The 26,089-nt window shown below is 39.3% G+C and overlaps 2 protein-coding genes and 2 non-coding genes across 6 annotated transcripts; all 4 read right to left on the bottom strand.

The window, feature by feature from the left end:
• Window positions 1–869: 869 nt before the first annotated feature.
• LOC122784899 (transportin-2-like) lies at window positions 870–17,974 on the bottom strand. 3 transcript variants are annotated; one of them, XM_044050323.1, is made up of 25 exons: window positions 17,914–17,974; window positions 16,423–16,522; window positions 15,337–15,412; window positions 14,815–14,964; window positions 14,492–14,598; window positions 13,422–13,555; window positions 12,462–12,543; window positions 12,231–12,353; window positions 11,879–11,997; window positions 11,565–11,625; window positions 10,924–11,095; window positions 10,303–10,455; window positions 9,456–9,681; window positions 9,092–9,263; window positions 8,276–8,362; window positions 7,927–8,034; window positions 7,694–7,852; window positions 7,238–7,325; window positions 5,904–6,002; window positions 5,418–5,513; window positions 5,249–5,324; window positions 4,817–4,916; window positions 4,660–4,734; window positions 3,977–4,126; window positions 870–3,497 (listed from the first exon to the last, which is right to left on the bottom strand). In XM_044050323.1, the coding sequence occupies exons 2-24, from the start codon at window positions 16,519–16,521 to the stop codon at window positions 4,019–4,021; spliced, it is 2,670 nt and encodes an 889-aa protein (XP_043906258.1). In that variant the 5' UTR covers window position 16,522; window positions 17,914–17,974; the 3' UTR covers window positions 870–3,497; window positions 3,977–4,018. The 3 variants fall into 3 exon arrangements, with proteins under 3 accessions (XP_043906258.1, XP_043906257.1, XP_043906259.1); XM_044050322.1 differs by having other exon boundaries at window positions 5,249–5,513; XM_044050324.1 differs by lacking the exons at window positions 14,815–14,964; window positions 15,337–15,412; window positions 16,423–16,522; window positions 17,914–17,974 and having other exon boundaries at window positions 13,422–13,581; window positions 14,492–14,556.
• Window positions 14,693–14,761, bottom strand: LOC122785937. Its single transcript, XR_006362378.1, has one exon. It is a non-coding gene; the product is annotated as a small nucleolar RNA SNORD41 (small nucleolar RNA).
• Window positions 16,630–16,700, bottom strand: LOC122785936. Its single transcript, XR_006362377.1, has one exon. It is a non-coding gene; the product is annotated as a small nucleolar RNA SNORD41 (small nucleolar RNA).
• Window positions 16,765–25,849, bottom strand: LOC122784900 (interleukin-12 receptor subunit beta-2-like). Its single transcript, XM_044050325.1, has 15 exons — window positions 25,763–25,849; window positions 25,274–25,375; window positions 23,099–23,246; window positions 22,833–22,987; window positions 22,604–22,746; window positions 22,283–22,424; window positions 22,133–22,209; window positions 21,783–22,020; window positions 20,734–20,922; window positions 20,453–20,557; window positions 20,228–20,362; window positions 19,847–20,011; window positions 19,657–19,723; window positions 19,393–19,492; window positions 16,765–19,020 (listed from the first exon to the last, which is right to left on the bottom strand). Exons 2-15 carry the CDS (start codon window positions 25,347–25,349, stop codon window positions 18,643–18,645), a joined length of 2,118 nt encoding a protein of 705 aa, XP_043906260.1. The 5' UTR covers window positions 25,350–25,375; window positions 25,763–25,849; the 3' UTR covers window positions 16,765–18,642.
• Between the last annotated feature and the right edge of the window lie 240 nt (window positions 25,850–26,089).

Below are 26,089 nucleotides of genomic sequence, written 5' to 3'. Positions count from 1 at the left end.
ATTACTAACACAGACCATGTCAAGCCTTTGAAGGAGACGGGCTACAGCAACAAAAGGCCCTTCCTGGGTGCCACTGCTGCCATTTAATAAGGTGTTCTGCGTACCTAATAAAGTGGCTAGCAAACCGCAGACACTGAAGTACAATAGCAGAGCGTGAGATTACCACAGGGAAAGAAAACATCAGTGCGTTATGTCTGAAGTGGAGGCTCTCAAGGTCCAACTCATCTCAAAGCAAAACAGTAACACACCCTCCTGTAAACACAAAACATTAAATAATCTAGAACATCCCAAAATTCCCTGGATTAACATAATACCCAACAAGTCCCGTCTGGCACAAACAAACAGTATTAACTTTTCCAAACGGTTACTCTAATTGTTGAGTAACCACCCCCCCCCCACAGTGCCTTGGGTGTGTGCGTGTGTGTGTGTGGACAGTGAATGCGCTAACTGAGTTTCCTCCCCACCGGTAGGGCGAGCATTAAGCCCCACTCACCAAGCAGAAAAAACATTTCAACAGAAGTAGTCGTCAAGGATAGTCATCCAAGCTGGTGATTCTCTCGAACTTTAGCACCACGGTCTTCAGGTAGGATGAACAATGTCAGGTGAAAAACTGTTGATAATTATCAGTTATGAATTAAACCACTAAAAAGAAGCCCCATCTTTCACCTGCATGTAGACACTGTCAAACCTCAATGAGCTGCATGAAATGAAATACAAAAGCAAGGCAGTAATATTGAAAGTCAACAGAGTGAGTGGTACATGTTCCGTCTCAAATGAATTACGTTTTAATACACAAGTCGCAATAAAACCTTTGAGAATATTGACAATTAAATTCTTTTTTTTAAAAAAAAACTCAGTGGCTCAAAGCATAATAGAAAATGTTTATTTTTGCCCTATTCACAAAAATTAAATATAGGGATGTTTGACTGGCACCACAGTTCAGCAAAAAAAGGTACTACATCAAAATCAATAGCCAGCCTTGTTAAGAGATTGAAACAAGTAAATTGTTTTCCACATTCTTCCCCTAAGTATGCAACCACCAACCTCCCTTCAGTCCAACCACATCAAATTTGATATAATCAAATGGTCCGCTATAAAACAACGAAAACAAAATTCTTTAAATAAAAAGAACAAAACAAAAAAAAAACTTTTAAAGTCCAAAACAATTTGTGCACTGAAGCACATAATAAAAAAAACAAAATAAATAAACGAAACTTGACCATGTGCATGGAAATAATAATAAAAAAAATTAAAAAGTCATTGTGGACAACGCACATTTTAATTGACTTCCGTTAACAGCCTAGTGTTTAACATGGTGAAGAGTGGCAAAAACTTTTTTTTCTTTTTAAATCAATACTTCGTGACACAGGAACATCATTCCCCTGAAGCATTCTTGAAATTAATGCTTCAATCAATCCGACTTATGGCATTGCAACTCTCAACGTCCAGTTAAACCTGAAGATGCCGTACATATTCAGCCTGTGGGACATTGCAGCTTTAATAAAAAAAAATTAAAAAAAATACTATAAAAGGTCAGGAATACAAATTCTGCCAATGGTGCTTCATATTCGGTTTCTGGGAAAATCTACATTGATGCTGAATCTATACATATCTAACAGATGTGAGCCAAGTTTTGTTTTGGGTTGTTTTTTGTTTGTTTTTTTTTTTTAAAAAGAGAGGATAGATTAATATAGACTTGATATTTTCCTAACTTTCAAGTCCTTTAGACTTCATCCTGCATGTGCAAGATTGCCATTAGGTGGCAGGTCAACATTGACTTTTTAGTAAAACACCAAGAGGCCAACAGCCATACACACTTTCACGACGTGTCCACTGTGGACAATGACTAAAAAATAAAGCTGGATGAAGACCATCATTCTCTCACATGAGCTCACTGCCATCAGGGGAGATGTATTAAGACTTATAAGTTGAACTACCTTCTTTTTTGTAGCAGCAGACTGTGTTGCCATTGGCAAACCTGCATAAGGTTACTACCTCCAAAGAGAACAGTTGGGCTAAAAAAGAAAAAATGAAGGACTCACTAAAAAGCATGCAATGTAAATGACAGCTTGGATGTCTTTTGGATGTCTCAAACAGGTATTACTCAATGAATAGTTCTGATAAAAACAGGGACAACCTCAAGCAGTAATAAATCCAAAGTACTATAGATAAGATGTACCCCCCCCCCTCCGAACTCCTATTAAATCCATTTCATAAGGCGCTACATCACATTCCTACGTTTTGGCTCAAGTCTCACCTGGTCATTTTACCATCGCTTAATATTATCATTACACTTGCATTGGCAAGTCATTAACAGTTGTAAAATCACTTATCAAAGAACTATATCTCAAAATCAGCATATCATTACGCCCGACACTGGGAAATCAAAAAGAAAAAGTGCATTTGTATCAGTATTTCACTCTCAAATATGTCTTATCGCTCTTATCAAGTCTGTTAAGTATGACATAGCAGCAGCAACAGCAATAAGGATTTTCAACCTTTATAGACAGTAATATTACTAATGCTGCAACAACAAACTTTTCAAACCATGTACCATGGGCCTTATTTCTATGTTGCCACACCTTACGCGGCTTGGCAGAGCCTACATTTACATATAGGGGTCATGAATTATCGATATAAAAAGGTGGACAAGAGAACTACTGACAAGAACGCCCCAGTTACAGCATCTTCCCTTCTCTGGTGTCAGTGCAACAAAGAGGAAAAAACACTGGCATTCACTCAAACTTGCATCACTTAGGACAAATGTCAAGCAAAAAATAATAATTAGCTGGTAAAACCTTGGAGGGCAAACCTATTGCATCTTTTAAGCCTCAAATGAGGGAGAAATCTGTAATCCAAAAGAAAGCAACCAAGGAGGGGAAGTAAAATCAGCTGAATGTACACCTGAAAAGAGAATAAGACCCTTAACAATGCACCCCCTCAATGGTTTATGCTATTTTGCCATAAAAGAGGGGCAAAAATGTGCACATTTCCTGCATTATTACATAGTAAAAGCATGTTTTTTGGTTTAATCTCTGGCACAGTCCTGTTAAAAAGCAGTTACATCTGTGAGTTTCTACCGACTATGTGCATTGTGGTATTAAGGACTGTGGAACCCCCATGGTGGCTCAGATAAATCCTTATTATGTACTTATCTTCCACTGCCTCCCAGCTGTCATCTACCTCAACAATATAATCAAACGGAGGCTGGAAAGGTCAAAGCCAGACCCTATTTTGCCTTCACCCATCTAGGATCCCTGCAGTGATGTTGGTGAAAGTCACTTTTGAGTGTGTTTGGATTTAGTGAAGCGTTTAATCCAAGAGGTATATGTATATCCCCAGTTTGCCCACCCACACCCACCACCCTCCCTCAGAGAAACACATGGTAAAGGTGGGTCATCCACTGGTTAGAGGGTCAGTCACATCCCTCCAGCTCTCATTCCTCCCCACGATCTCAGCAGTGCCATGACTTCCCAGTAAGCCTCCTTTACAGTAACCTAAGAAACAGAAAGGGGTTAATAAATATATATTTCAAATTTAACAAAAAGGTGCAACTTGGAACATTCTGCCTCACAAGATACCAGGAAACAATGACATGACAGTGCTTCTCCGTAGGTTCATAATGGGATTTTGTAAAAAAAAAAAACAAAAAAAAAAACTCCATAAAGAAATATGCTGCGTTCAAATGGGTACATGTGAATATCATCATCACGTTTGTTCTTATATGCACGCTCAATCGTAACATCTAGTTTAAATATTGCATATCAGAGCTTTAAGCAACGTTTAAAAAGGATGCAGTGGTGTGTGTGTGTGTGTGTGTGTGTAAAGTGAGATTCTGGATCAGAAAATGTATTTGGGAACAAAATGTATCATTGTTAATCAATGAGCTGGGGTTTTCATCATTTCCAGAAGGACGGGTGTATGTGAAGGGTGGTGTGTATGCATGTTGTTATGAAGAGATGTGTGACGGACATACCTAACAAGCCCGTGTCCTGTTTGGACCAAGGAGAAAATTGGGTTAGACTCCATAGCAGGCAGACAGGCGCTCTTTCAAAATGGGAGGGAACTGCTCAGAAAACTGCTGCCAGTTTTCCTCTCCAACCTGGTCTTTGAAGCCATGAAGGATCTTGGAGGGGAAAAAAAAAAAGTGTGGATGTAGATTAAGCACCAAAAAAATATTGTGATAATAGTATTGTGTTCACAACAACTCAGCCTTGGAAAAAAACATGACATGAAAAGTGAAAGTATGACTGAATTGAAAAATCAATTGGCTAGACAGGACCATTGCAACATAGAGCAGCTAAACCAGTGTTTACTCCATGCCTTGAATTGTAGTTCATTCTAGTTTCTTGTTAATGAACAGGAGGTGAACAAATGTCAAAAATATTCTAAACACTGAAAACCCTGCTTTAACTACTTGCATGAGTGATAACTAATTGTCACTTTCAATGACTTGAATGTGAAAATCTTTTCTGCAAATTCTTGCCACAATTCTCAGATTCAAAAATCATCCACACTATATAAATCAGATTTCGAATGTCTGTTAGGTGATCATCACAGAATGTGGCAAGTCAGCAGAAGACAGTTTCATGACAAATGGTGCCCATAATTACGCACTGGCATCTAAAAAAACGTTTTATATTTTGATGAAGCACCTACCTTATAAAACATGTCTCTCAAATCGTCTTTTGGGTTGACCCATGAAGCCACGGCATCACAGAAGAAAATAAAATCCTGGACAGATAAAGCGTGTTATTTCCTTACACAGAATTCTGTTATCTCTGAAGCCGAAACAGCTGTAAGCACACCGCCTCACCTGTACTACTCCTCCAGGGTTGACGCCAATCATTACACAAATTCCCCGAAAGGCTGAGTCCTTCTCCTCGTTATCTCTGATGTTTCTCAATGATGAGCACCTTAAAAAGGGAACAATATGGAAATAATTATGTGTACATAGTGATAGAAGAGAGGGCTTTTTAAATTGTCAGCTATTTTGATAATTGGTTGTAGTGTATTTGAAAGAATAAAACAAGCTTGTTAAATGTGAATGTTTTTGCTCCGTGACAAAGAAACCATTAAACTGAATACTTTTATGAACAAAACAAGACATTTGAGATTTCCAGGTTTGGAAAAACATCGATACAGACCGAATGATTACTCAGTTAATCAAGAAGATTGTCGATTATGAAAACAATCATTAGTTGCAGCCCTATAAAATATTATGTAGAGATTTACACATGTGACTCACCATGGTCTGATGAATTGCTGCAGCTGTGGTGCTACTTCCTGAGGACAGATGTAACCCAATCTGCCAATTGTAATTGCTGCACATAGGGAAAAAAAAACAAATAGAAATAAATCAGTAATTCCCAGATAATATCTCAACCATACCATGCAAAGTATTGGTGTTTGTGTACCTGTGTTTTCCAACAGGGTCTTGGGCGTGTTGGGTCTGTTTATGATTTCTACTAGATGAGGCAGGACCATGCCTACATAAGACTGCATCTCTGCACCTATTTGACACATGCAGTGGGAAGAGCACATTATCATAATGAGTGGACACACGATTCAAACTGCAGCAGAAGCAGCAGCCAATATAATCACATTTTAGGCTAGGACTCAGATTTTAGCAGGTAAGTTTAATCAAAACAAAGCAGTTAATCAAGTTAACCAGGGACTCCATATATCATTTAAGTGACAGCATTGTTACTTGACTATGCTGGCAGACTTCGTTTAGGTTTCCAGTTTGTGTTTTTTTTTTAAAAGCTTATGTGACGTCTGGATCAGAAAATATTAGGAACAAAAAGGTATCATTGTTTGTCAATGAGCTGGGTGTTTCGTCATATCCAGGAAATGGGGAGGGAAAATTTGAAATATCATCCAACTGCGACCTGCTTCCTTACCCATTTGCATGGCTATCTCCCCGATGGCCCAGGTGGCGTTGTTGCATACGGAGATAAATTCTGGGTTCAGGTTGAGCCCCAAGATGGGCATGAACTCAGCTGGAGGAAGAGTATTAAAAACACACCCGTTAAAATTCAATCACTTAATTCTTTACAAATTGCAAGTCTATCACTTAAGACATGGTATATCTACTACAAGGGGTAAATTTTGTGTGTGCGCATCTTGTGTTATTTTTGTTCTCATTCACACTTTATCAACCAAGTGGCCATAAAGGCTGTTGTGGAGTATGAATGGCATTAAAATACTTCCTGGAAGCATCTCCTACGTGGTTAGCAAAGGCACACCTGCATAAGTGTTCATGTATGTGTAAGGGATGTCACGATTACTTGATTTCACAATTAATTGTGGTATTAAACACTACGGTATATTAATCGTAATGTTTCCTCAATATCGTCAGAAAAGACTATGCTGGAAGCCTGGAACCATGCGAGTTGCAGAATGCCGCCGTTCCCGAGGGGAAGAGTTATTCCCTCCAACAAAGCGCATGTGGGAGTTTTTCGACTTAAAAAAAAAATGACCAAGGTGTCATTGTGGATGATGGCGCGCCAGCCTGCAAATCATGCCACAAAAAATAGCTGTGAAAGGAATTATGAGTAATATGTTTCACCATCTGCGGGATAACCACCGTCTCTGTGTGCCAGAGAAAGGGAAATGCACAGTAACTGGGTTAAATAACGTGAATGTTCAAATAACGGAATAATGAATTGGTAGGAAATTAAATGTTGCAATTAATTGTGCACGACAACGGCAGTCACATTATACGTAATGTGATGTCCATTTCATTTATTACAATTTTATTTCTGTCATTGTAATTTAAACATGAAATAAGCAAACCACAATAATAGATACATTTTAAATCTGGCCACATACAAATAGATAAATTATTAAAACGAATAAAATTAACTTAAACATTTGGTATAGATGACAATTGATGACTTAAATAAATTAAACATTTCCCCTGGGGGATTAATAATTGTTTCTACATAACAGTTTAGTGTATTTGCTGTATATTTCGTTATTTTGGCATCAAAACATAAATAAATGAAAGTTTAAGACCTATAAGCAGTGTTCATGTGATTTTACACATTCAGTGTTGTGAAATCAATTAACGCATAATCGTAATATCGTGATTAATTCTCCGACAATAATCGTACCAAGAAAAATCTATAATCGTGACATCCCTATATGTGTGTTATCCAACTAAATAGAGGAGACCAAACAGCCAGATGAAGGCATATTATTTTAGTACGCTTTCCTGGTACAGCACACTCACCAATACAAGGCTTCACATGAATAAAGCAGGCCTTAGTTAGATCACCCAGCAGGGCAAAAGAGCTTTGCCTCACTTCAGGCATCGTGTCCTGCAAGAAAAACAAACTTGTTATAACTGTTTTACTGGAATTCCTCATGCATCTTATATTGTGATAATGACGTAACTGGTTTCTCATAAACTTATAGCATGAACAAAAAACTAGATACGCAAACTAGATGTGCGCCATCACCCTGACACTTTATGGGGAGCACGTAACAAAAAAAGCATGGCACCGAGATACAGCGGTGCTATTTCACAGATGCGTCGATCGCAATGCTCAACGAAACCAAAACAGAAGTCACGGCCTCACAGGTGAAAGAGTGTAAGATAGAAACCTTAACATTCCCACCCCTACCATCTTGTGGTTATAATTGCACAAATTCACACTGTGTGCATCTCTACTACTCCTCTACATACCTGCATGCACTGGAAAAGCAGGGTCATGATGTTGGAACGGGCGACTAGCTGCTCCACATTAGACCCCAAACCTTCGGCCAGGCCGCTCAGCAGATCCAGAGCCACAATCATAAAATCCTTGTCAGGAGACTCATACTGGTCTGGATGCTGGTTATACATCTGTGAAAATAAATGTGAAAATAAATTCCCAACACACTTACTCAGTGAGGGTGTGAATGTGTGCCTTTTCTCACCATAGCCTGAGCTAATGTCTTTTGGACCAGTGTGACACAACGCTGATAAACAGGCTCACAGTAAGGCAAAAAGCCACTCTGCAGAGCGGTGGCTACCGATGACAGACACTGTAAGACAACACAGGGGTATCTTATCAAAACAGGAATGCAAAATTTGCTGACTGGGTTCCAACAAATGACATTATAGCACCCTTGATGGCAAATATGACCACAGTAAGACTTGGTATTGGCTATCATCGAGTGATTGACATTCTGATGAACAATTGTGGTCTAATCTTTCAGGATGGAGACTTGCACAATAGGACAATGAAAATAAAAAAACAGCAGTAGAGCAGGTACAACATCTTACCTCTAGTAGCGGGAAAAGATCCTTGTCTTCATCCTTCAGCTCATTCCATTTGGCAATTAGAGGGGGCATCAACTTCTGAATGTACTCCTGAGAAATGACAAACGAATAAGATCACAGGGGCAAATTCTTCAACAAAAGCACTATGGCACATCATGACTAAAGACTGGCCCTGATCTGCCAACAAGCATCGCCATGTCATCCCTAATATGATCAAATCAATGTGTTTTTTTCATCTCCACAAATCTAAACTGCAAAAGAAAATGATAGTGATGTAAACATTATCATACTAATGGCAACGGAAGTACATTCCCAATAAATGTTGACCTATTTCTTTAAACTTAAGACCTCTGTGTAGAATAGTTCCATCCCGAGGTGAGGTTGCATATTGCAACCAACTGAATATCTTTGCCTCACTCTCCCATCTTGTGAGCATGTTAGAATTTTTGACCTTTCGACCAACGACGTAATGAATGTTGATCAAGAAAGACGAAAATATCATGTCTCTACACAAAGGTGACCTTCAGGTAACAAACACACTGCTCTCAGCCAGTGTTTGATATGTTGTTAGTGTACAAACGTGGTGGTGCAACACTCCAGAGTTCATGAAAGAGGACATTTAAGTTTTCTAACAGTTCTCTTGACTGTAACCACCAAATTCCTACAATGTTTAATTTTAACTCACTGTTAATCTTTAATAGTGAGTTGATTTTATTTATTTCAAAACAAACCATTAAACCCTTTTAAAAACATAAGTAAATAAACACTTTGGTGTGCACATTCTTTTTCAAAAACATATTAAAATTTACAAGCACTTACAGGCTGATTAAGGTGATGACCCACTGAATCTGCAAGAGTTCCTATGGCATCATAGAGAATGAGGAGATTTTTGTGCTGGTATTTCCCAAAGGCAAAGACCAGCGTGTCCAGGATGAAGCTCAGGTATGGAACCAGCTCTGTGCATGCCTCCTCTTCTAATGTGGCAAATGCACTGAGATAAAGATCAAGAAGGAAAATTCAATCAACAGGTAATGTACAAATGTTACTGTCTAGAAGTAATAAATAGAGGAGGTAGATCAGATATCAATATGGGAACAACGTGTATCATTGTTTATCAATGAGCTGGGATTTTCATCATATCCACATATGAAAGTAAGAGGAAGAAAAGTATGACGCTGCTCACCTGCAGGCAGCCTCTTGCACTCTTTTGTTGCTGTCCAGGATGCGTTTCAGAAGCTCCGTCATTAGCGGTTTGAGGCAGGAGTCAGGGGGCTGGGACACCACCCAATGTGCGTACCGACTCAGGGTCCAACAGGCAATGGAGCGTACAAGAGCCTTCTTGTCGCAAAGACACTGGATGAGATGGGGCATCAACTCCGGTAGGTAGGGCACCATACCCTGCATGCAGCCTGAACCCAAGGAGAGATGCAATAAGTTGGATTAGTCCACCCTCTTTCATCTTAAATCTTCATCTTTTTCTTGTTCTTAACAGTCTTATCTGGATTTTCTATTTAAATGGTTTGTAATTACATGTAATTACTAAGGCTAGAGTTGACTTATTCCACTTTTGAATGTTCTATACCAAATACAAATGTGATACATGTTCTCAGAGTGTCAATTTAGAATGTAAAGAGTTTGTGATGTCTGGATCAGAAAACAAAAGGAACAAAAAGTATCATTGTGAATCAATGAGCTGGGTGTTTCATCATATCCAGAAAATGGGCGGTTGTTTTTGTTAATATATTGATGATGTAATGGGAGCAAAGCTCAGTAGTGCTTTCCCTAAAACCAAGCATTAAGCCTAAAAACATCATTTCAAATAGTGAAAAAAATACTGCTGGGTAAACCCATGATTTTGAGCCATAATTTGTCTTCACAACTACAGTAAGATCTGCACACGCTCACACGACTGATGCCTGTGTCCATTAACCAGAAATAAGTCAGACATTCACATTTAAATGGCTCCAACTTGATCTTTTCTGGTGGCACATTTGTATTTTCTGTGAGAACCATTATCCACCAAGCCTTACCCTCAGCTATGGCCCCCAACACCAGGATGCCAGACTCCTTGATGACCCACTCAGGGCTGAAGAGTAGGTCTTTCAGAAGTGGGAGGAGGTGTGGGAGCAGATCGTCACGGAACACATTAGCCAACACATCCAGGGCTGCTGCTGAGCACTTTCCTACATTAAAAAAAAACAAAAACATGACACTTTGAAGGTGGCCTGAAAAGGAACATTGTACTTGCTTCTGGAAAAATATCTGGGTGTCAAAACTATGCAATATTCCTAAGACTTTTAAGGAAAATTAGTTTTGAAATACCAGGGGTAAGAGCTTATGGGATGTCTGGATCAGAAAACAATAGGAACAAAAAGTATCATTGTAAATCAATGAGCTGGGTGTTTCATCATATCCAGAAAATGGGCAGTTGTTTATTTAGTTAATATATTGATGTGTAATGGGAGTAATACTGGAGTAATTCTCAGTAATGCTTTCCAGCAGTGCAGTCATTTTCAAATTTCAAAATAACATCCGAGTGAGAATACAGGAGAAAATCAGATGATCCACAAAGGATACAGAATTAATTTTGTCTCAAGGCTTGTGCAGTGTGTTATCTCATGCATTTCTGGTCCCATTTGTCCTCCACTTACGCAGGTTCCAGTCTGACAGAGTGTCATCGTCATCATCGTCATCATCTTCAATGTCTTCACCGTCCTCACCCTCTCCTCCTCCATGCTGCAAGGTGACTGTGCGGGACTTGTGGAAACGGGGTTTGATGTCCTGATCGCTGTCTGGTACTGCCTCATCCTCCTCCACATCACCCTGGACACACACTTGAATTATTTTTCTATACCAAATAAAATGTGATATGTTCTCAGAGATTGTCAATTCAGAATATAGAGTGTGTGATGTCTGGATCAGAAAACAATAGGAACAAAAAGTATCATTGTAAATCAATGAGCTGGGTGTTTCATCATATCCAGAAAATGGGAGGTTGTTTTTATTGTTTATTTAGTTAATATATTGATGGTTTAATATGGGTAATGCTTTCCCTAAGACCAAGAATTAACCCTTAAAGCACCATTACAAATTGTGGAAATCACCTTAATTGCTGTCTAAACCCATGATTTAGAGCCATAATTTGTCATACAGTATGACCATTTAATTTAACTCATTTAAATCAGGATTTATTTAGAATAATAGGGACAATTTCCAGTCAGTGTTTCCGTAAGGGCATTTCACAGTTTGAGAAAGTATTGTATAAGGAAAAGAGAATGAGATGAAAGCTCACCTTCAACAGTATGATGTCTATCTCCGAGTACTTCATCCCATTTACTAATATTGGTATCAGTCTGAATTATAAGAATAGGAAAAAAAAAAATTATTCATTTGGTCACAACTGTTGATAAATGTATATGTATGTAGGTAAAAGGTGGCCGTTTGGCAGGTAATATCAAAACCAAATCTTGTTCTTGTTTGCAAACTTAAAATAAATCTACAAGATCAACATAGATCTCATCATATACGATAAATGGAAAGATGTCTGACCTGAAAGTTCGTGTCACACACGTACCTACTACACATGACAATTAATGAGCTACTCACTGCACCAAGTGTCCAGACAGCATCTCTTGACAGATGGGCTGCTCTGCTAGAGTCAACCAGAACTCACAGGCTTCAAGAGACACATTTTCATCTGGATCCTGCGTCCGCTGCAACATGTACTGCAAGAGAGATAACAAGACTTGTGTGTAAAATAAAAAAACAGGGAGGAAAATACGAGCACGGTGTGCATCAATTTAAAAAAAATATATACATCGGGATCAGAAAATTTAGGAACAAAATGTATCATTGTAAATCAATGAGCTGGGTTTCTCATCATGTCCAGATGCAAAAGACAAACTATATGGACATTTAAAAACATCCACAGCCAAGTAGGAAGCTATCCACCCCTTACCTGGATGATACTGTGCATATGGGGGATGAGGCGGTCGATGCGGACCTCAAGTAACATGACCAAGGCTCGGCACACATTTTTTCGCACCTCGGGGTCCTCGTCTGCTGCCAGCACAAATAAGCTCTAAAAGTAGAGAGGAGTAAACAAGACGTTAAAACTTTGATGGAAAAGGAAAATATAAAAAAAACAAATAAAAAGTGTGATCCATCACATTGTTCAAACACAGCTCACCTCTATGAAAGTATCAATGTTGTCCATAAGGGCCTGAGCTCTGCCAATGATGAACTGGTTCACACAGGCAATTGCATGGGACCTGTGAGGATGACATGGAAATTTATCAAGCCACTGGAAAGCATGTTGACAGAGTTAAGCACAGAAGAGGGATTTAAGTGTTTGTCATAATATCTCAGAACAGTAACCTATTGGGGGTCGAGCAAAATGCTAAAACTTTATAAGTATAACATGTTGGGCTGGTTTCAAGCTATACCATAGTTTGAAAGTAACAATTTTTTTTTAAATACCATAACATCCTATAGTATGATACAGTCTGAGGTATGAGTAAGTGCTGGATGGCAAACCGGTTCATACCCAAAACCGGTATATGCAAAACACTGTTTGAAGGGCTTAATGAAAGAACAAACTGTGGTAGTAATTGCAGGGATGGCCAATTTGTTCCACCACCTAAGGTGAAAACACATTTGAGAGAGCCAACAATGTATGCAGTTGCGCTGACAGACATGCACAGCTGTGCCACTCCCTCACGTAATATGAGCACACACTCCATCGAATAGCGCCAAGCCGCTGAAATTTTTTAAAATACGTGATTTAATTTTTGGTCATTTGAGAAAAATAACTGTTGATTTGACTGACACCAAATATTAAAAATACATGTTTGTCTGACTTTCTGACTCTTTATGTAAAAATCTTTCAGCCACATCTTCCCAGACATGATTTGTGTGTTGGCCCTAATGACAAAGTGAGTCTAAGGGACTATTATAAGCCTTTTCGTGAAACATTAAACTTAAAGTGCCCCGATACGGCAATTAAGACAACTCTTTCCTTGTATTTCAGAGTGTAATCTGACTATTTGGATCAGACGACATCAATACAAACACCTTCACTTTAAGTGAGGTATCAGTATGCGACACACCCAGGTGCTTGTGACAAAATGGCTCCTGCTCTCTCCTGTACCTGATCTTAGGGCTGCAGTGCTTGAAGAATTGCAGGAATTTAGGTATCATAATGTTCAGGGGCCTGTCCAGAGCGTCGCTGTCCAACAGCTCCGACGAGTCTTCGCAGATCTTCTGCAGTGCTCCAAACGAGCCCTGAGACACGGACATACACAGAGAGGCTGTCAAATCAAAAGCAAACATACAGGGACACACAGGAGAGAATGAGACTGCATCAGAAAATACAACAAGACCACAAGGACCAGAGTATATTGGAGTACACAAATCACCTTTCAGCAGAATGGTGAATCATTTCAGTCACAAAAGTACAAACTCTTCCTATAAAGTCATAGCCTTCTTTGGATGGATATTTTTATTAATCAATCAACCAATTCAAAACTTTGCTATTATTATGAATTAATGCTCTATTTGGCATATACATGTATACATATTTCAGTTTTGCCATTATTGTACAAGTTAACAAGGTTTCAGCAGCTGCCAGATGAATAACTACGAAACACACTCATCTCCAACATTCAGATGTGCCTGTTCAGGCTTGTGGGTCACTGTTTCTCTTGTATCCTATTTGGTTGAAACACCATGTAAACTTTATATCATAAGATGCTTAGGGCGAATGCTCCCAAGTGTTGTTTGGATACAATAACATAGTGTGAATCTGATGTGTTTAACATGTAAAAATCACGCAAACAAAAAGGTTCACCTGGGTTTGTCGCCATTTAAAAAAACAAAAAAAACATAAATTAATATAACCAAAAAATACACAAAATATAGAGGCATGCATTTCTTACTTGCTTTCTCTGATGAAATGTCAAGTGTATGACTGCGAAGGCATTTATATGTACTTAAGTGTTTGGGGACCTATATGATAAATTAAAATCTTTTTGGCCAATTAGAAAACTGTAGTAGAAAAAAAACTAATATGGCAGTCCACCACAAGCAAAATAATGGGAAACAATGATGAGTTAAAATCCCAACAGAATTTCGTAAGTAAATGCAGTGCTTTACTGAAAGTACCAGCCCTGTATTCCATAGTATAAAAATAATTAAGATGAGACTGTGGCAAGTGCACACCTCGCAAGTGTTGTAGTCTTCCGAGTTGAGCAGGTTGCAGAGCTGTGGCAGTAGTTCAGGCCACGTCTGTAGCTCTCCTTTGGAGGCAATAGTGGTGATGAGGATGCCTAGAGGTTAAAGAGAGGTAGTGGGAGAAAACAATTAAGACTTGACCAAGTTCCTTAATAAAAAGGATCTCAAACAATTGCCACCACAGCAGCTCTGGATCAGACAGTATGAATACAAATACTTCACAGGAAGTCAGGATATATATTTATGCATCATTTCCAGGGTAATGAAGAGCCAGTTGTCATGTGGATGGAAATACAAAAAAGCAGACTCACCAATGGTGGCACGAATGAGTGGTGAGGGGTCACCAATGTGGTTGAGACATTCCTGCTTGATGAATACAGCAACTGCTGGGGGGAAATTCTGGTAGTGGGCTTTAACATTGTTCTTCAAGATGAGACCGCTCAGAGAGCGAGTTGGCTCGTCTGAGTAGATTAAGTAGGAAGGTTGGTCAAGAGAGAAAACAGCCAGTTAAGAACATGTACAGTATCCTGAACAGATGTTTTAATCTTATTTCGGTTCATTATACCTGCAGTTTACGGTATTTTTGTACATTTCCAAAAACCTAAACCTAAAAGAATCTCACTGTGTAGAAAAACAGACTATTTTTGCCTGTAACTAAAAACATTCCTCCACTCTCAATGAAGTCTTGTGCAATTAGGGAGCGCATTCTCAAGTTAAAAACTTGTTTAAAATGCACTATTGGCATCTCAGAGAGCTCTTAGTGTTTGAGACGGTTCAATCATATAGTTGTGTAATACAAGGCTAAAACAGGGAAAACATACATGGCCACTCACCTTCAGTCTTGAGTCGTGTGAGGACAAAGATGAGATAATTGTTGAAGTCTGGAAACTGATTGAGTTGTTCAAGTTTCTGGCATGGCTATTAAGGATCATTCACCAAGCATCACAAAACAACCAGTTGATATTCATATCATGGTGTGTGTGTGTCTGACAATTGTACAACAGCAAAAAAAGGAAAAATATAAAAGCTACTTTTTCTTTAAGTTTCCAATGGTTTTTTGTTTTCTAACCCTTTCCAGCCATTTTATTTTTATCCATTCTATAATCAAGTACTTTTCTTAAAATTCATTCTACTTTGAAATGGAAGGATGCTGCTGATGAAGCAATAACCCCTCCAGTAAGAGTCAGCTGAAACAGCTTTATTGCAACATGCATCATCCTGTTGCTTAACAACCTAGGAATCTATACAAAGGCCCTGCAGCAGACCATAGACCACATTACAGATGGCCAAATACTGCATCTAGTGACGATGGATGTGGTACTTTATATAGCACATTTCTACCCTGGAAGACAACTCAAAGTGCTTTATACTGCAGTTATGCGATTCACACAGTGCATTTACATTCAGTGCTTATTCTACATCACACATCTATCATACCCATTGGCTTGCTGTCAGAACGGTTGTCAATATGTGTGGGGTTAAGTGTCTTCCCCTGGGACGCATGCAGACGAGCGGAGAGTGGGATGAAATCCCAACCTTCAGAAGACAGTCAAGTCTACCAGTGAGGTATCCAAACTGGGCCCCAAAACTGTGGAGATACACACCTATGCAAGTGGTATGCAAGTGTTGACATGTATCTGAATGTACATGTGGTTGGGTCGTTAACATCACGTAGCTATTCCCATCATTGGGTTAATGGGCAATGTTCAAGCAACATTTATCTAGTGGCATCTTACTTTTTTAGGTCTGTTATCGATGTTTGATTAATTACTTTATTTCTATAGTTGTCTTGTAGTTCAACTTAAAGGCTACTGAAGAAACACCCTAAGCATGCGTGGATACTCAAATTCCAAACTGACAACATAATCTATTTACAATTTCATTCAGTCACTAGCTTTACATGGGGTATAGCAGGATACTTGTTGGACAGCTCTCTGCGTGACTGTGTTGGGAGACTGTGAGTCTTTGAGCAGTTGGAGGACCTGCTGAAGTCCCTGCTCATCTGGCTGCCACTCCATCCTGAAAACACACACACACTCTTCATTTAGATCTATACAGTTTACTAGTGTACTGTGATAATTTACAAATGAAACATATGAAAACTACAATATGTAAGCAAGTGGTCTCTGGATCAGACAGTATGAATACAAAAACCATCAGTGGAAATCAGATGTTTTTTTTCATGCATCACATCCAAAGGCCACATGCACATGTATGGTCAGGAATGTAAACTACAAGATCACACACAAGATCTATTGCTCTTTTACAGTGTAAAATATGTTTAATGCAACATGAATAACACACTATAAAAGGCAGAAATGGCAGCAAAAGGGTATAATACGTTTGACAGGATACAATTAACTCTCGTCACAAATCATACTGTGAAATACATCGCTATAGTTTGTCACCTTTAAAAAGTAGGGAAACACTGAACACCGGTTTTTGGGTCATAGTGCTAAGACTTGTAGGAAGCCACGCATGGTGTAGGGTCAAAGTACAGCGTAAAGTCGCGCGGAAGTGGCTCAAAACGACATTTGAATGTAGGGGAAACACGCACAAAACGAGGCCCGGGCTGCACGTTTAATCGACCTCCACCCCACGCTACCCAGTCCAACGGTGTGAATTTCGCAGATGTCTGCGCCGTCTCAATGTTAAGCGCTCAAACGTGCGTTTAGCGGAAAACACGTGCCTGACACGAGGGGCTTGTATTCAGTCATGGTAGCTCATAGACTGTAAAAAAAACACGTTTAAAATGGTGGTATTCGCTGTATGTCGCAGCAGCCCCGTTGCGTCCTTGCCCGGGCACCCTCGTGGTGCTTCGGGTTGGGGTAAAGTTGGATTCGAGTTACAACAGGTTTCGCCACAATGCGGCTACAAGCTAAAAGGCCATGTGTTTTCCTTTTACTCTGTCTAACTACTCTTATTGCTTTACCACTAATATAATATTGATTATTTTTTATCTCATGGTGATCCCGCGCTAGCGATGATTTTATATATCTAATTGGTTTCTAACCAAAGCCCTCTTGCTCAGGCCTGGTCGGCCAGGCAATTTCAGGCAGGGTGTAACCAGTGTGCCCGGCACGAAAATGGACGAAATGGCCATTTGCTCTTCATATGAAACCCACTGCATACGCATCGTGATAAAGAAACTAAACACGAGCTCAAACGTTTTTGTTAAACGGTTGTTAAAAATACCAGTGTCCAATATTAAACACAACTTGGCGAACACGTTTTGAATGCTAGTGTTAGCGGCTTAATAGTCAAGACCCTTAAGACAATGCTATCGCAGCTAGCTAGGCTAATGTTAGATTGCGGACTTTTACTAACTTTATCAGAATAACGTACCCTGTCGGACAGTCTGATCGACGTGATTTAGCTTTCTAACCGTGTAAACGAACCAATGTACATACAATGTCGAGTTGAAAGGTGGATTTTTCTGGACTGGGCCGCTCTTCTCCCCTTCCTAGCAGCCGTTCCTTTGGTTCAAATGAGCACGCCGACAGGAACTGTCCCACGGCGGCTTCCGTTCAACACCCTTCTCGATAAAAACGCGAGATCTCGTTAACGTCTTCCAGAAAGTTGAATAACGCTCTAAAATCAATCAAAACAACAATGAACCGAATAATGTTAATAAGATTGTCAGTACATGGGTGCGGTTTCCATAACAATTATATTTCCATGACTTTTTCAATCCATAATCCCTAAATATTTTTTACTTATTTGTTGCTTTTTTTCCGTTAAATTTCAAGGTCGTCCGTTAAAACAATTCACCTAATCATTTTAGAAGTGACACTTGCGTAAAATCATCTCAGAAGTTAGCCTTTTCTATCAATCAAGTTACATTTTCTTCTGTTCCCTTGAGTCATTTTAATTATGAATGACGCTTGCGTTGATATAGTGTATTTGCATTTGCATTTCGTATTCTTGTCTTAAGAGCAATAGATTAATACATTTGCAATGCACCCTGAACACACAATGCACATTCATATGTTGTTAGTTTGGTTCAACATGAAAATGCAACAAAAAAAAGTAGGGGACTAATGGATGAGTTGCCATTAACTTTCAAATAAGCAAATCTTTCCATACAATGACCAAGTCCACCCCAAACTGTCCGGCAGATGAATGTCCACTCAAAAACATCAAACGTTCTGTAATTCCAAAGCAGTGGGCATGAAGTGCTTTTCATAACCTGATGTAAACTGTTCTTTATTTGATGAGCTCGAACAATCATCCTTGTCCTCCTCCCTATCCCCTTCCTCATCAGAGTCAACCATCTTGCTATACTCCTCTCTTTCACATCTGTGGTCTGTCCTGTCACGCTCCTTTGTAACAGCATCCTGAATCTGTTTATCTTGGCAGTCCTTGTATGAGCACCCATCTCTTGCCGCTGTCCAAGTTATCTCATCAACATCTGAGGTTTTCTTCAGGTTGATCTGGTTTTTAACAACCTCCAAAACAGAGATCGTAGGATGTTGTTCATACATGGGTAGGCAGATCCAAGCCAAGGGGTCATTAATCTATAGGAAGATCACACACACACACCACTGAATACAAAAACTGTGTTGGTCCATCAAAGTTTTGTAATAAACGTAAATGTATTTGTAGCCATTCTATTTTGCACGTAAGTAAATGCTGCCAAAAATCTAATTCTAATTCTGTTGGAAACATTGGGCACAGAATCTCTATATGCCAACACAGATTAACAACATTGGTGAGTATGTGGTTGCAAACAGGAAAAGCAATAACCAATATAACAATGGCTCAACATTCCCCTCTGAATTTGGTACCCCCCTCCCTTTGAAGATACAGGCTGGAGGTAGACCATCAGCCTGTATCTTCAAATTGTGTAAATCATGTTCTGAGACGAAACAAGGCTCACAGTCTCTCACCTGGAGCTTCATATGTCTGAAGATTTGGCTGTTGCCGGGATCTGGCACTTTCTCACAGAGACATGAAGCCACATGTTGACATGTTTTTGCTCGAAAACAACTGGGAAATGAGGGAATAAAAAGACAAAAGAGAACACACACTCAGCAATCTCAGGCTCAATACAGTCTTTGAGAGTAATCAAGAAGAAAAAACATGAACATTAATGTTCACACAATTCAGTTTTAGCAAACCAAAGACAAGTTGATATAAATTGATTATCTCACCGGAGTAAAATAAGAATGCATATTATAACCAGAACAAATGATGCAAGCAGGGTTGGGATCACATACACTGAAAAAAATAGTAAGAAAAAGGGCATCAGTGATATTTATTACACCTGCCAGAAAATTATGTAATATTTTATCAATGTGTCCAACACAATAAAAAGGAAACAGTTAAGATGTGAAGTTGTACCATAATGGTCATGCTGTTTCCTTGTGCTAAACCTTGCAGTGGTGTTTGCTCCAGACCCGGCCCCAGTCACAGCTCTAATCCACACTTTGTACTCCTGGCCTGGATGTAGATGCTTCAGCTCAAATGTTCCATTCTCACACTGAGAGGATGCACTCACATTGTACACTAGGAGAAACATATTGTTTGGAATGAGGTTGAGCATTTAGAGAATACCTGGCAGAGACTTGGCTCAATCAATCAATTACAGTATTACTTTAGTTTGTTCATCATTATTCATAATTTTTGGTAGTGCATGTTTATTACTTATTATCTTTACTGTCTTGCTGCTGTAACAATGTACATTTTCTCTCTTTTATACCATTACAATTACATATTCTGTACCGTTTTGTTCGTCTGTTCCAAGTTGGTAATATTGGATCTGCCCATTCTGCATGGACAGAGGAACACATTCCCAAAACAGGGTCACCTGAGTGGCAGCAATAGAAGACACCTTAAACAATGGCACACTGGAGGGAGCTGAAAAGAAATTGAGAGATGAATATGAGGGATGCATGAGGTTCTTGAACTCAAGTAAGGATTGACTAAAAACAACAAATGTATACTTACTTCCTTCAAGAGAATATCCAATAACTGATGAAAGGTGACGGACATTCTTGTCATGTGACAACGAGAACAGTGACACTTGGTAGGGTGTGTACTTTTTAAAATTACCTGTAGGTGGAGATACATACCTATGAGTAAACAGTCACTTTGTTAACCACTTGCATAGCACATGGCAAATCCTCAGGTAAGACTCATTACTAAATGACACCACTCAAAATGACAGTGTGTGTAATGTTTTCCTGTTCCTTCCATTACCGCTCGGAGTATATCATAATCAAACAGACCTTTGAAAAACACTGTTTCTTGGCTGCTGTCTACTTTGACCCAATCAAATCCTTGGCCTGGAGGACATCCTACTTGTTTGTACTGCACCACATATTCATTCAGGGTGTGAGAGAGCGGCTGATCCCAGGACACAGTGAGGTTCTCTTCATTCATCTTGAGGTCGAGAGCGTGTTCATTTTCGTTTTTAGCTGCGCAAGACACAAATGCTTTGTTAGTTCAGTTTAGCCACAGTAACGGTGCGACTGTATAACATGTTTTTTCAGAGATATCTAGTCAGATTGTCATATATGAACTTCACTAAAATTTAACAAACATATTAAGGATTCAACCGAGTGTTAGCACTACAGATCTGCAGCTACATTTATGTTATGCACATTTCCTTATTTCATTTAGTGATTGAGGCACAAACACATTTTTAGGGAATAATTTGTAGTTCACACATGTGTTGTGATTCATATGAACATGAATATGTTCTTCTTTATCCAGTCATTATTATTTTGCATCCATCCATTATCTACCGCTTTATCCTCCACTGGGGGGTGCTGTGCCAGTCTCAGCTGACAAAGGGCCCTGGACAGTTTGCCAGTCCATCGCAGGGCAAATAACAATTCACGCCTATCAATTTATAGCAACCAATTTACCTAATCCCCATATTCCTCTTGACTGTTACATATTCGAAGCCGGAGAACCCAGAGAAAACCCACACACAAACACACAAGAACATGCAAACTCCATGCAGAAAGGCCCTTGTTCCAACCCGGGTCTTCTTGTTGCAAAGGCAAGAGTGCTAACCACTACACCAAACGTGTGGCCTACATCATTATTATTTTATATATGCAAATCATTGACATGGGGTTTATTGCATGCAGTATTTGACTCGTGGACTCCTGACTTCATCTATCAGACTAACAATGTGCTTTTGATTTAAGAAGTGCATGAGTTAAAATCGATTAATATTTAATCCAGCTAGTTAGCAGCTCATTTTAGGACGTTGTCAAAGAAGATGTAAATTAGTTTAATGACATCATTAAAGTTGGGCAAGTGATACCTGGTGTTGGCATAATTAGATGAGAAGGCACTGTGGCACCACGAGCATTGAAGGCTGATACACACACAGATGAGACATCCTTTAGAGAGGCAGGGAGGTGACACTGCACGTCACTGCAGAACAGCTGGCCTCTTGGCTCAGCTGTGGAAACATTCACCAACGTGGCTGTACCATTGTTGTAATAGAGTCTAACTTCATATCCAACAATGACACCCCGTGCGTGAGATAAAGGAAGTTTCTGGGAGGAAGAAGACAAGGAGGTTATAGCGAAGGGTGAGTCCACATAATACGTGACTCTCAGTCATTATTTCAGTCAGTGAATGATTATTATGGATTTTTTTTTTGCCTACCTTCCAGCTCAGTGCACAGTCAAAACTTGCAGGTGATGACCCACAGTATGTCCATATGTTGAGCTCTCCAAGAGGAGCTGAATGAGAGAGGTAAAGAAGTGTTTGGGTATTTACTTTCAGCTTCAGAGCAAGACACACATTAGGACTCACCCTTTTCTGCACTCCTTATTCTGTGGATAGTGCTCCAGTTACTCATTAAGCCGATGCTACAGGCACAGCGAACTTGAAATTCGTAAACTGTGCCAGGAAGAGGGCTGTCAATTGTGTAGGTGTGAAGGAATCCACCCTCGTGCTGTGCAGACAAGAATAAAAAAAGGAGCTTGAGAGTAAATTAACAATATTCAGATTTCCTTACAAGAATACCTTAAAGCTTGCTTTCTGGACATACATTTATTTTGTACCCTCAAAATAAATGTACCCTCACTGTCGTGAAGAGATTTTGTGGCAAGACAAAACCTAAAACAAATTCACCTTAGGCCAGACATTGTTAGTCTCAATGCGATTTCGGACGTCACAGTTTCCCATGGAGTAATGCAGGTCACTACAAATGGAACGCCACTCTATCTCTAATGGCTCCAGCTGTCTCAGTGTGATAGCAGGAGGGGGTGGCTTGACTTAAGACAGAAAAACATAGGAATATTACTTTAAGGTAAGTAAGGAATTGGCTTTATGAACTGAAAATGTCTTTGGTAGTGCTCACTGATATCTGATATATTGAAGACATTCTCTTCTGAGTGCACAGAACCATGCTGGTTTTTAGCCTCAACCCAAACACGAAGTTCTTCATGGTAGTAAAAGTGTTCACGATCGATAACCCTGCTTGAACTGTTAGAACTGGTCGGCTGCTCCTCCTCCCTAGAAGACAAAACGAGTAAATGAGAAGACTTCTTCCCGTGTTATCAGATTAATGCAACCAAAATTTGAATCATGTCACATGTCACAAGAAATATTAAAGGTTGTGTTTACGCGCTGTCTGTTGGTTCCCAGTGCAGGATGTATGTGGTAGGAATGTGAGGGTCCGGCCCTTGATCCCAGGTACAGTGGATATTTACACTACAGCTTTTTTCATTACATGGCATACAGCACTCAGGGCGCAAGGGACGAGCTGGAGGACCTGGACAGTAATGGATAAAAATTAGACTTCAACAAAAATTGAGTATTAGAATTTTTATCGAGGGACAAATAAATATTATATATATAAATAAATATTTTGGTTTTCTTTCAGCTTCCTCCTTCCTCTCTAGGGGTTGCCACAGCGAATCATGTGCTCATTTTTATCTGGTCCTCAGCCCAGATAAATGGGAGGGTTGTGTCAGGAAGGGCATGTCGCATAAAATCTCTGCCAAATCAAATACGGTGGTCTGCACCAATGACCAGAAACAATTCCTCATTCTTCCAAATTATATTTTAATATAAATAATGAATATATTATTAATAGGGGCCACACGGTGGTGTACCGTGTGCACCCCCTGCGACCCTCTGGTGGGGGATAAAGCAGTAGATGATGATGATGATGATGATATTATTAATAACTTTCCTGCTGCCCCTCAGCACAGGGCGCACAGGTTAACTAACTAGAAACACAGTCATCCCCACCATGACTTCCTGTCCTTCTTTGCGTTCAAATTTGCCAAGTTAATCTTCAGACAGCAGGTGTCAGCAAGGGGCCTTTTATAGTCTTTATATAGTCAGCTGCCCTAAATTAACAGCATTGGTAATTCTCAAAATATTTTTTAATGTTTCTGTAATGGTTAATTCACCAGTACGTAGAAGCTCATTAACCAAAATGATATTTTTAATGCTAAAATTATTATTATTGTTATCCATGAATTTTCTAATTTACTGCATACAAAAAAATAGTAAAACTAAATTATTTCTTGAATAAGATGCCAAATTACAGTTATTTACTTGCATTCCTGAACAGAAAAAAATGTTTTAGTGGTTATATGTTACGCTGATTAATTTCTGTGTTGGCTCAAATTTGAGTATAATACGGTGAATTTGGCTTGTTATTTGACAAATAAAGTTTTTGAAAGATTTCTAAAATATTATATATGCTTTCTCATATATATGACAGGTGGTGTAATCAAGTTGTTGCGCTGTACATGCAGATTAAATAAAAACAGGTTTGTTTTTGCAAATTAAATGTAATTTTGAGTTTCTGAATCGGAGAGGAAAAAAGAGCTAGAAAGCAACATGCAGACCTCACCACAGACGTATATACTGTATCTGCACACATCCAAAAAAACACAGACACACACCTTTTTGTGTTATTGATAACAAGACTGTCACCTTAACCCATTTCTAGTAAGCCTGTGAAACGTGTCCGGTGAAAGACGCCTGAATGCAACACCCTACAGTTAAGCTCTCAGTTGGTAACATTAACAGGAAGTGAACACTTCTACTAGAGTCATATCAGAGGGCTGCACCCTTCTTTTGTTGCCACTTCTTCTTTAGAAGACACAGTAAAATAATTAAACTTCACTTCTTTTTATTGCTTAGTTTTTCCTTTACTTGCTATTGTTGTTAGTATTTTCAGCAGTGACTGTCTTCTATTTTTGTTTTCACAACCCAACCCGAATCCCATCAGACCCTGCAGACATTGAATTGCATAAAGCAGCACTGTATATTTTGCTAGAGACTAGTTTAATAGTGGTACTCGTATGTAGACTTGTACTATACTTTACTATACTATACTGCAATGTGGAGGAACAAACAGGCAGCATTTCCTATTTCATGTAGTGAAATATTAAGTGACTTTAGATTCTTGAAATTCTATAGATGTGAAATGTAACTCAATACACCCTCCAGGCGGGAGTTTTTTCTGCAAATGTTTGTTTGTCCTTGAGCGTCATAACTAATATATTAATAATAGTATCATAGTCATATCATATAGTAATAAAAGTATAACTAATAGTATCAGGAGGATACTGACATTGTGCAAAACGTAGCAACTTTAGTGGGGGGGGTTGTCTAATTCACATGTCATAATGTCACAATTAAGTGCTTAACCTTACCAAATCTGATCCCTCAAAATAGCACAGAAAACTTGGACCAAAATGACCCCATACAGCAATGTCTGTCATACAGAAAAAAACTTACTTCTATACATCTACTGGAACAAAGTTTGAATGAGTCTACCTGCAGCAGCAAAACAGTCAGTGAGTAGGTAAAGCAGCAAGATGGACAAGATCCACCTCTTCCTGAGAATGGCCATCACATTTGAACACAGGCCTGAAGTGCCTGCGGGAAACACAAGAAAACATTCACGTACACACAAATATTCATAAAGACAACATCATTGTAATCATACACACACATATTAAACGTATACACAGTCACACAGCACGGTGACAGCTACATTACGTCTAATCCATGTTGTACAATGAGTGAAGTTAAAATGAAGTGAAGTTGTGTCCCCGGAAGACGTATACAATTAAATCTATACACTGCGGTTTTAGTAGTTTAGCATATGCAGAGTAAATATTCCTGCTACATGAAGCCAAGTGCACATTTAGTTAGTAACACGTGCAAATTCCGGACTTGGTGCCTGAATATCGTTCGCTCAAGTCATGTGCCGATCTATAATATCAGTGAATTAATGATATGTATTAGCTACACGTTATTTACCTCGTCACAAAACTCGCTGAGATGACAGACGTCCATCCCGGCAGGCTTGCACAGGGAGCACGAGCGCGAGATACTAAAGTTTGTTGTGAAGTTCCGTTATCGCGTATAGCCCTGCCCATTTCAGGAATCGCCGTTGACGTCATAAAAACCGGCACGCGCACTTTCTTTGACAGTTCCTCGGAAATAGAGCTCTGATCTTCAGCCCTGACAGGGTTACACACACGCAAACACACACACACACACATTCCCTAACCCCTTACCCTATCCTTAACCATCACAACTAAATATCTAACCATTACCCTGCCTAACCCAAACCTAATTCTAAAT

The sequence above is a fragment of the Solea senegalensis genome, linkage group LG19 (genome assembly GCF_019176455.1).
Source record: "Solea senegalensis isolate Sse05_10M linkage group LG19, IFAPA_SoseM_1, whole genome shotgun sequence".
In the NCBI taxonomy this organism is placed as follows: Eukaryota; Metazoa; Chordata; class Actinopteri; order Pleuronectiformes; family Soleidae; genus Solea; species Solea senegalensis.
This window is presented reverse-complemented; position numbering and strand designations above follow the sequence as displayed.

Excerpts from the sequence above, each read along its gene's own strand:
- LOC122784899 (XM_044050322.1), bottom strand. The coding sequence starts at position 16,521 with ATGGAGTGGCAGCCAGATGAGCAGGGACTTCAGCAGGTCCTCCAACTG. Across the intron at positions 8,035-8,275 it reads ATCTTTTCCCGCTACTAGAG|TGTCTGTCATCGGTAGCCAC; the intron begins GTAAGATGTTGT and ends GTTGTCTTACAG. Across the intron at positions 4,735-4,816 it reads ACCCTGGAGGAGTAGTACAG|GATTTTATTTTCTTCTGTGA; the intron begins GTGAGGCGGTGT and ends TTATCTGTCCAG.
- LOC122784900 (XM_044050325.1), bottom strand. The coding sequence starts at position 25,349 with ATGGCCATTCTCAGGAAGAGGTGGATCTTGTCCATCTTGCTGCTTTAC. Across the intron at positions 22,425-22,603 it reads CTAACAATGTCTGGCCTAAG|CACGAGGGTGGATTCCTTCA; the intron begins GTGAATTTGTTT and ends TTGTCTGCACAG. Across the intron at positions 20,363-20,452 it reads TGGATATTCTCTTGAAGGAA|CTCCCTCCAGTGTGCCATTG; the intron begins GTAAGTATACAT and ends ATTTCTTTTCAG.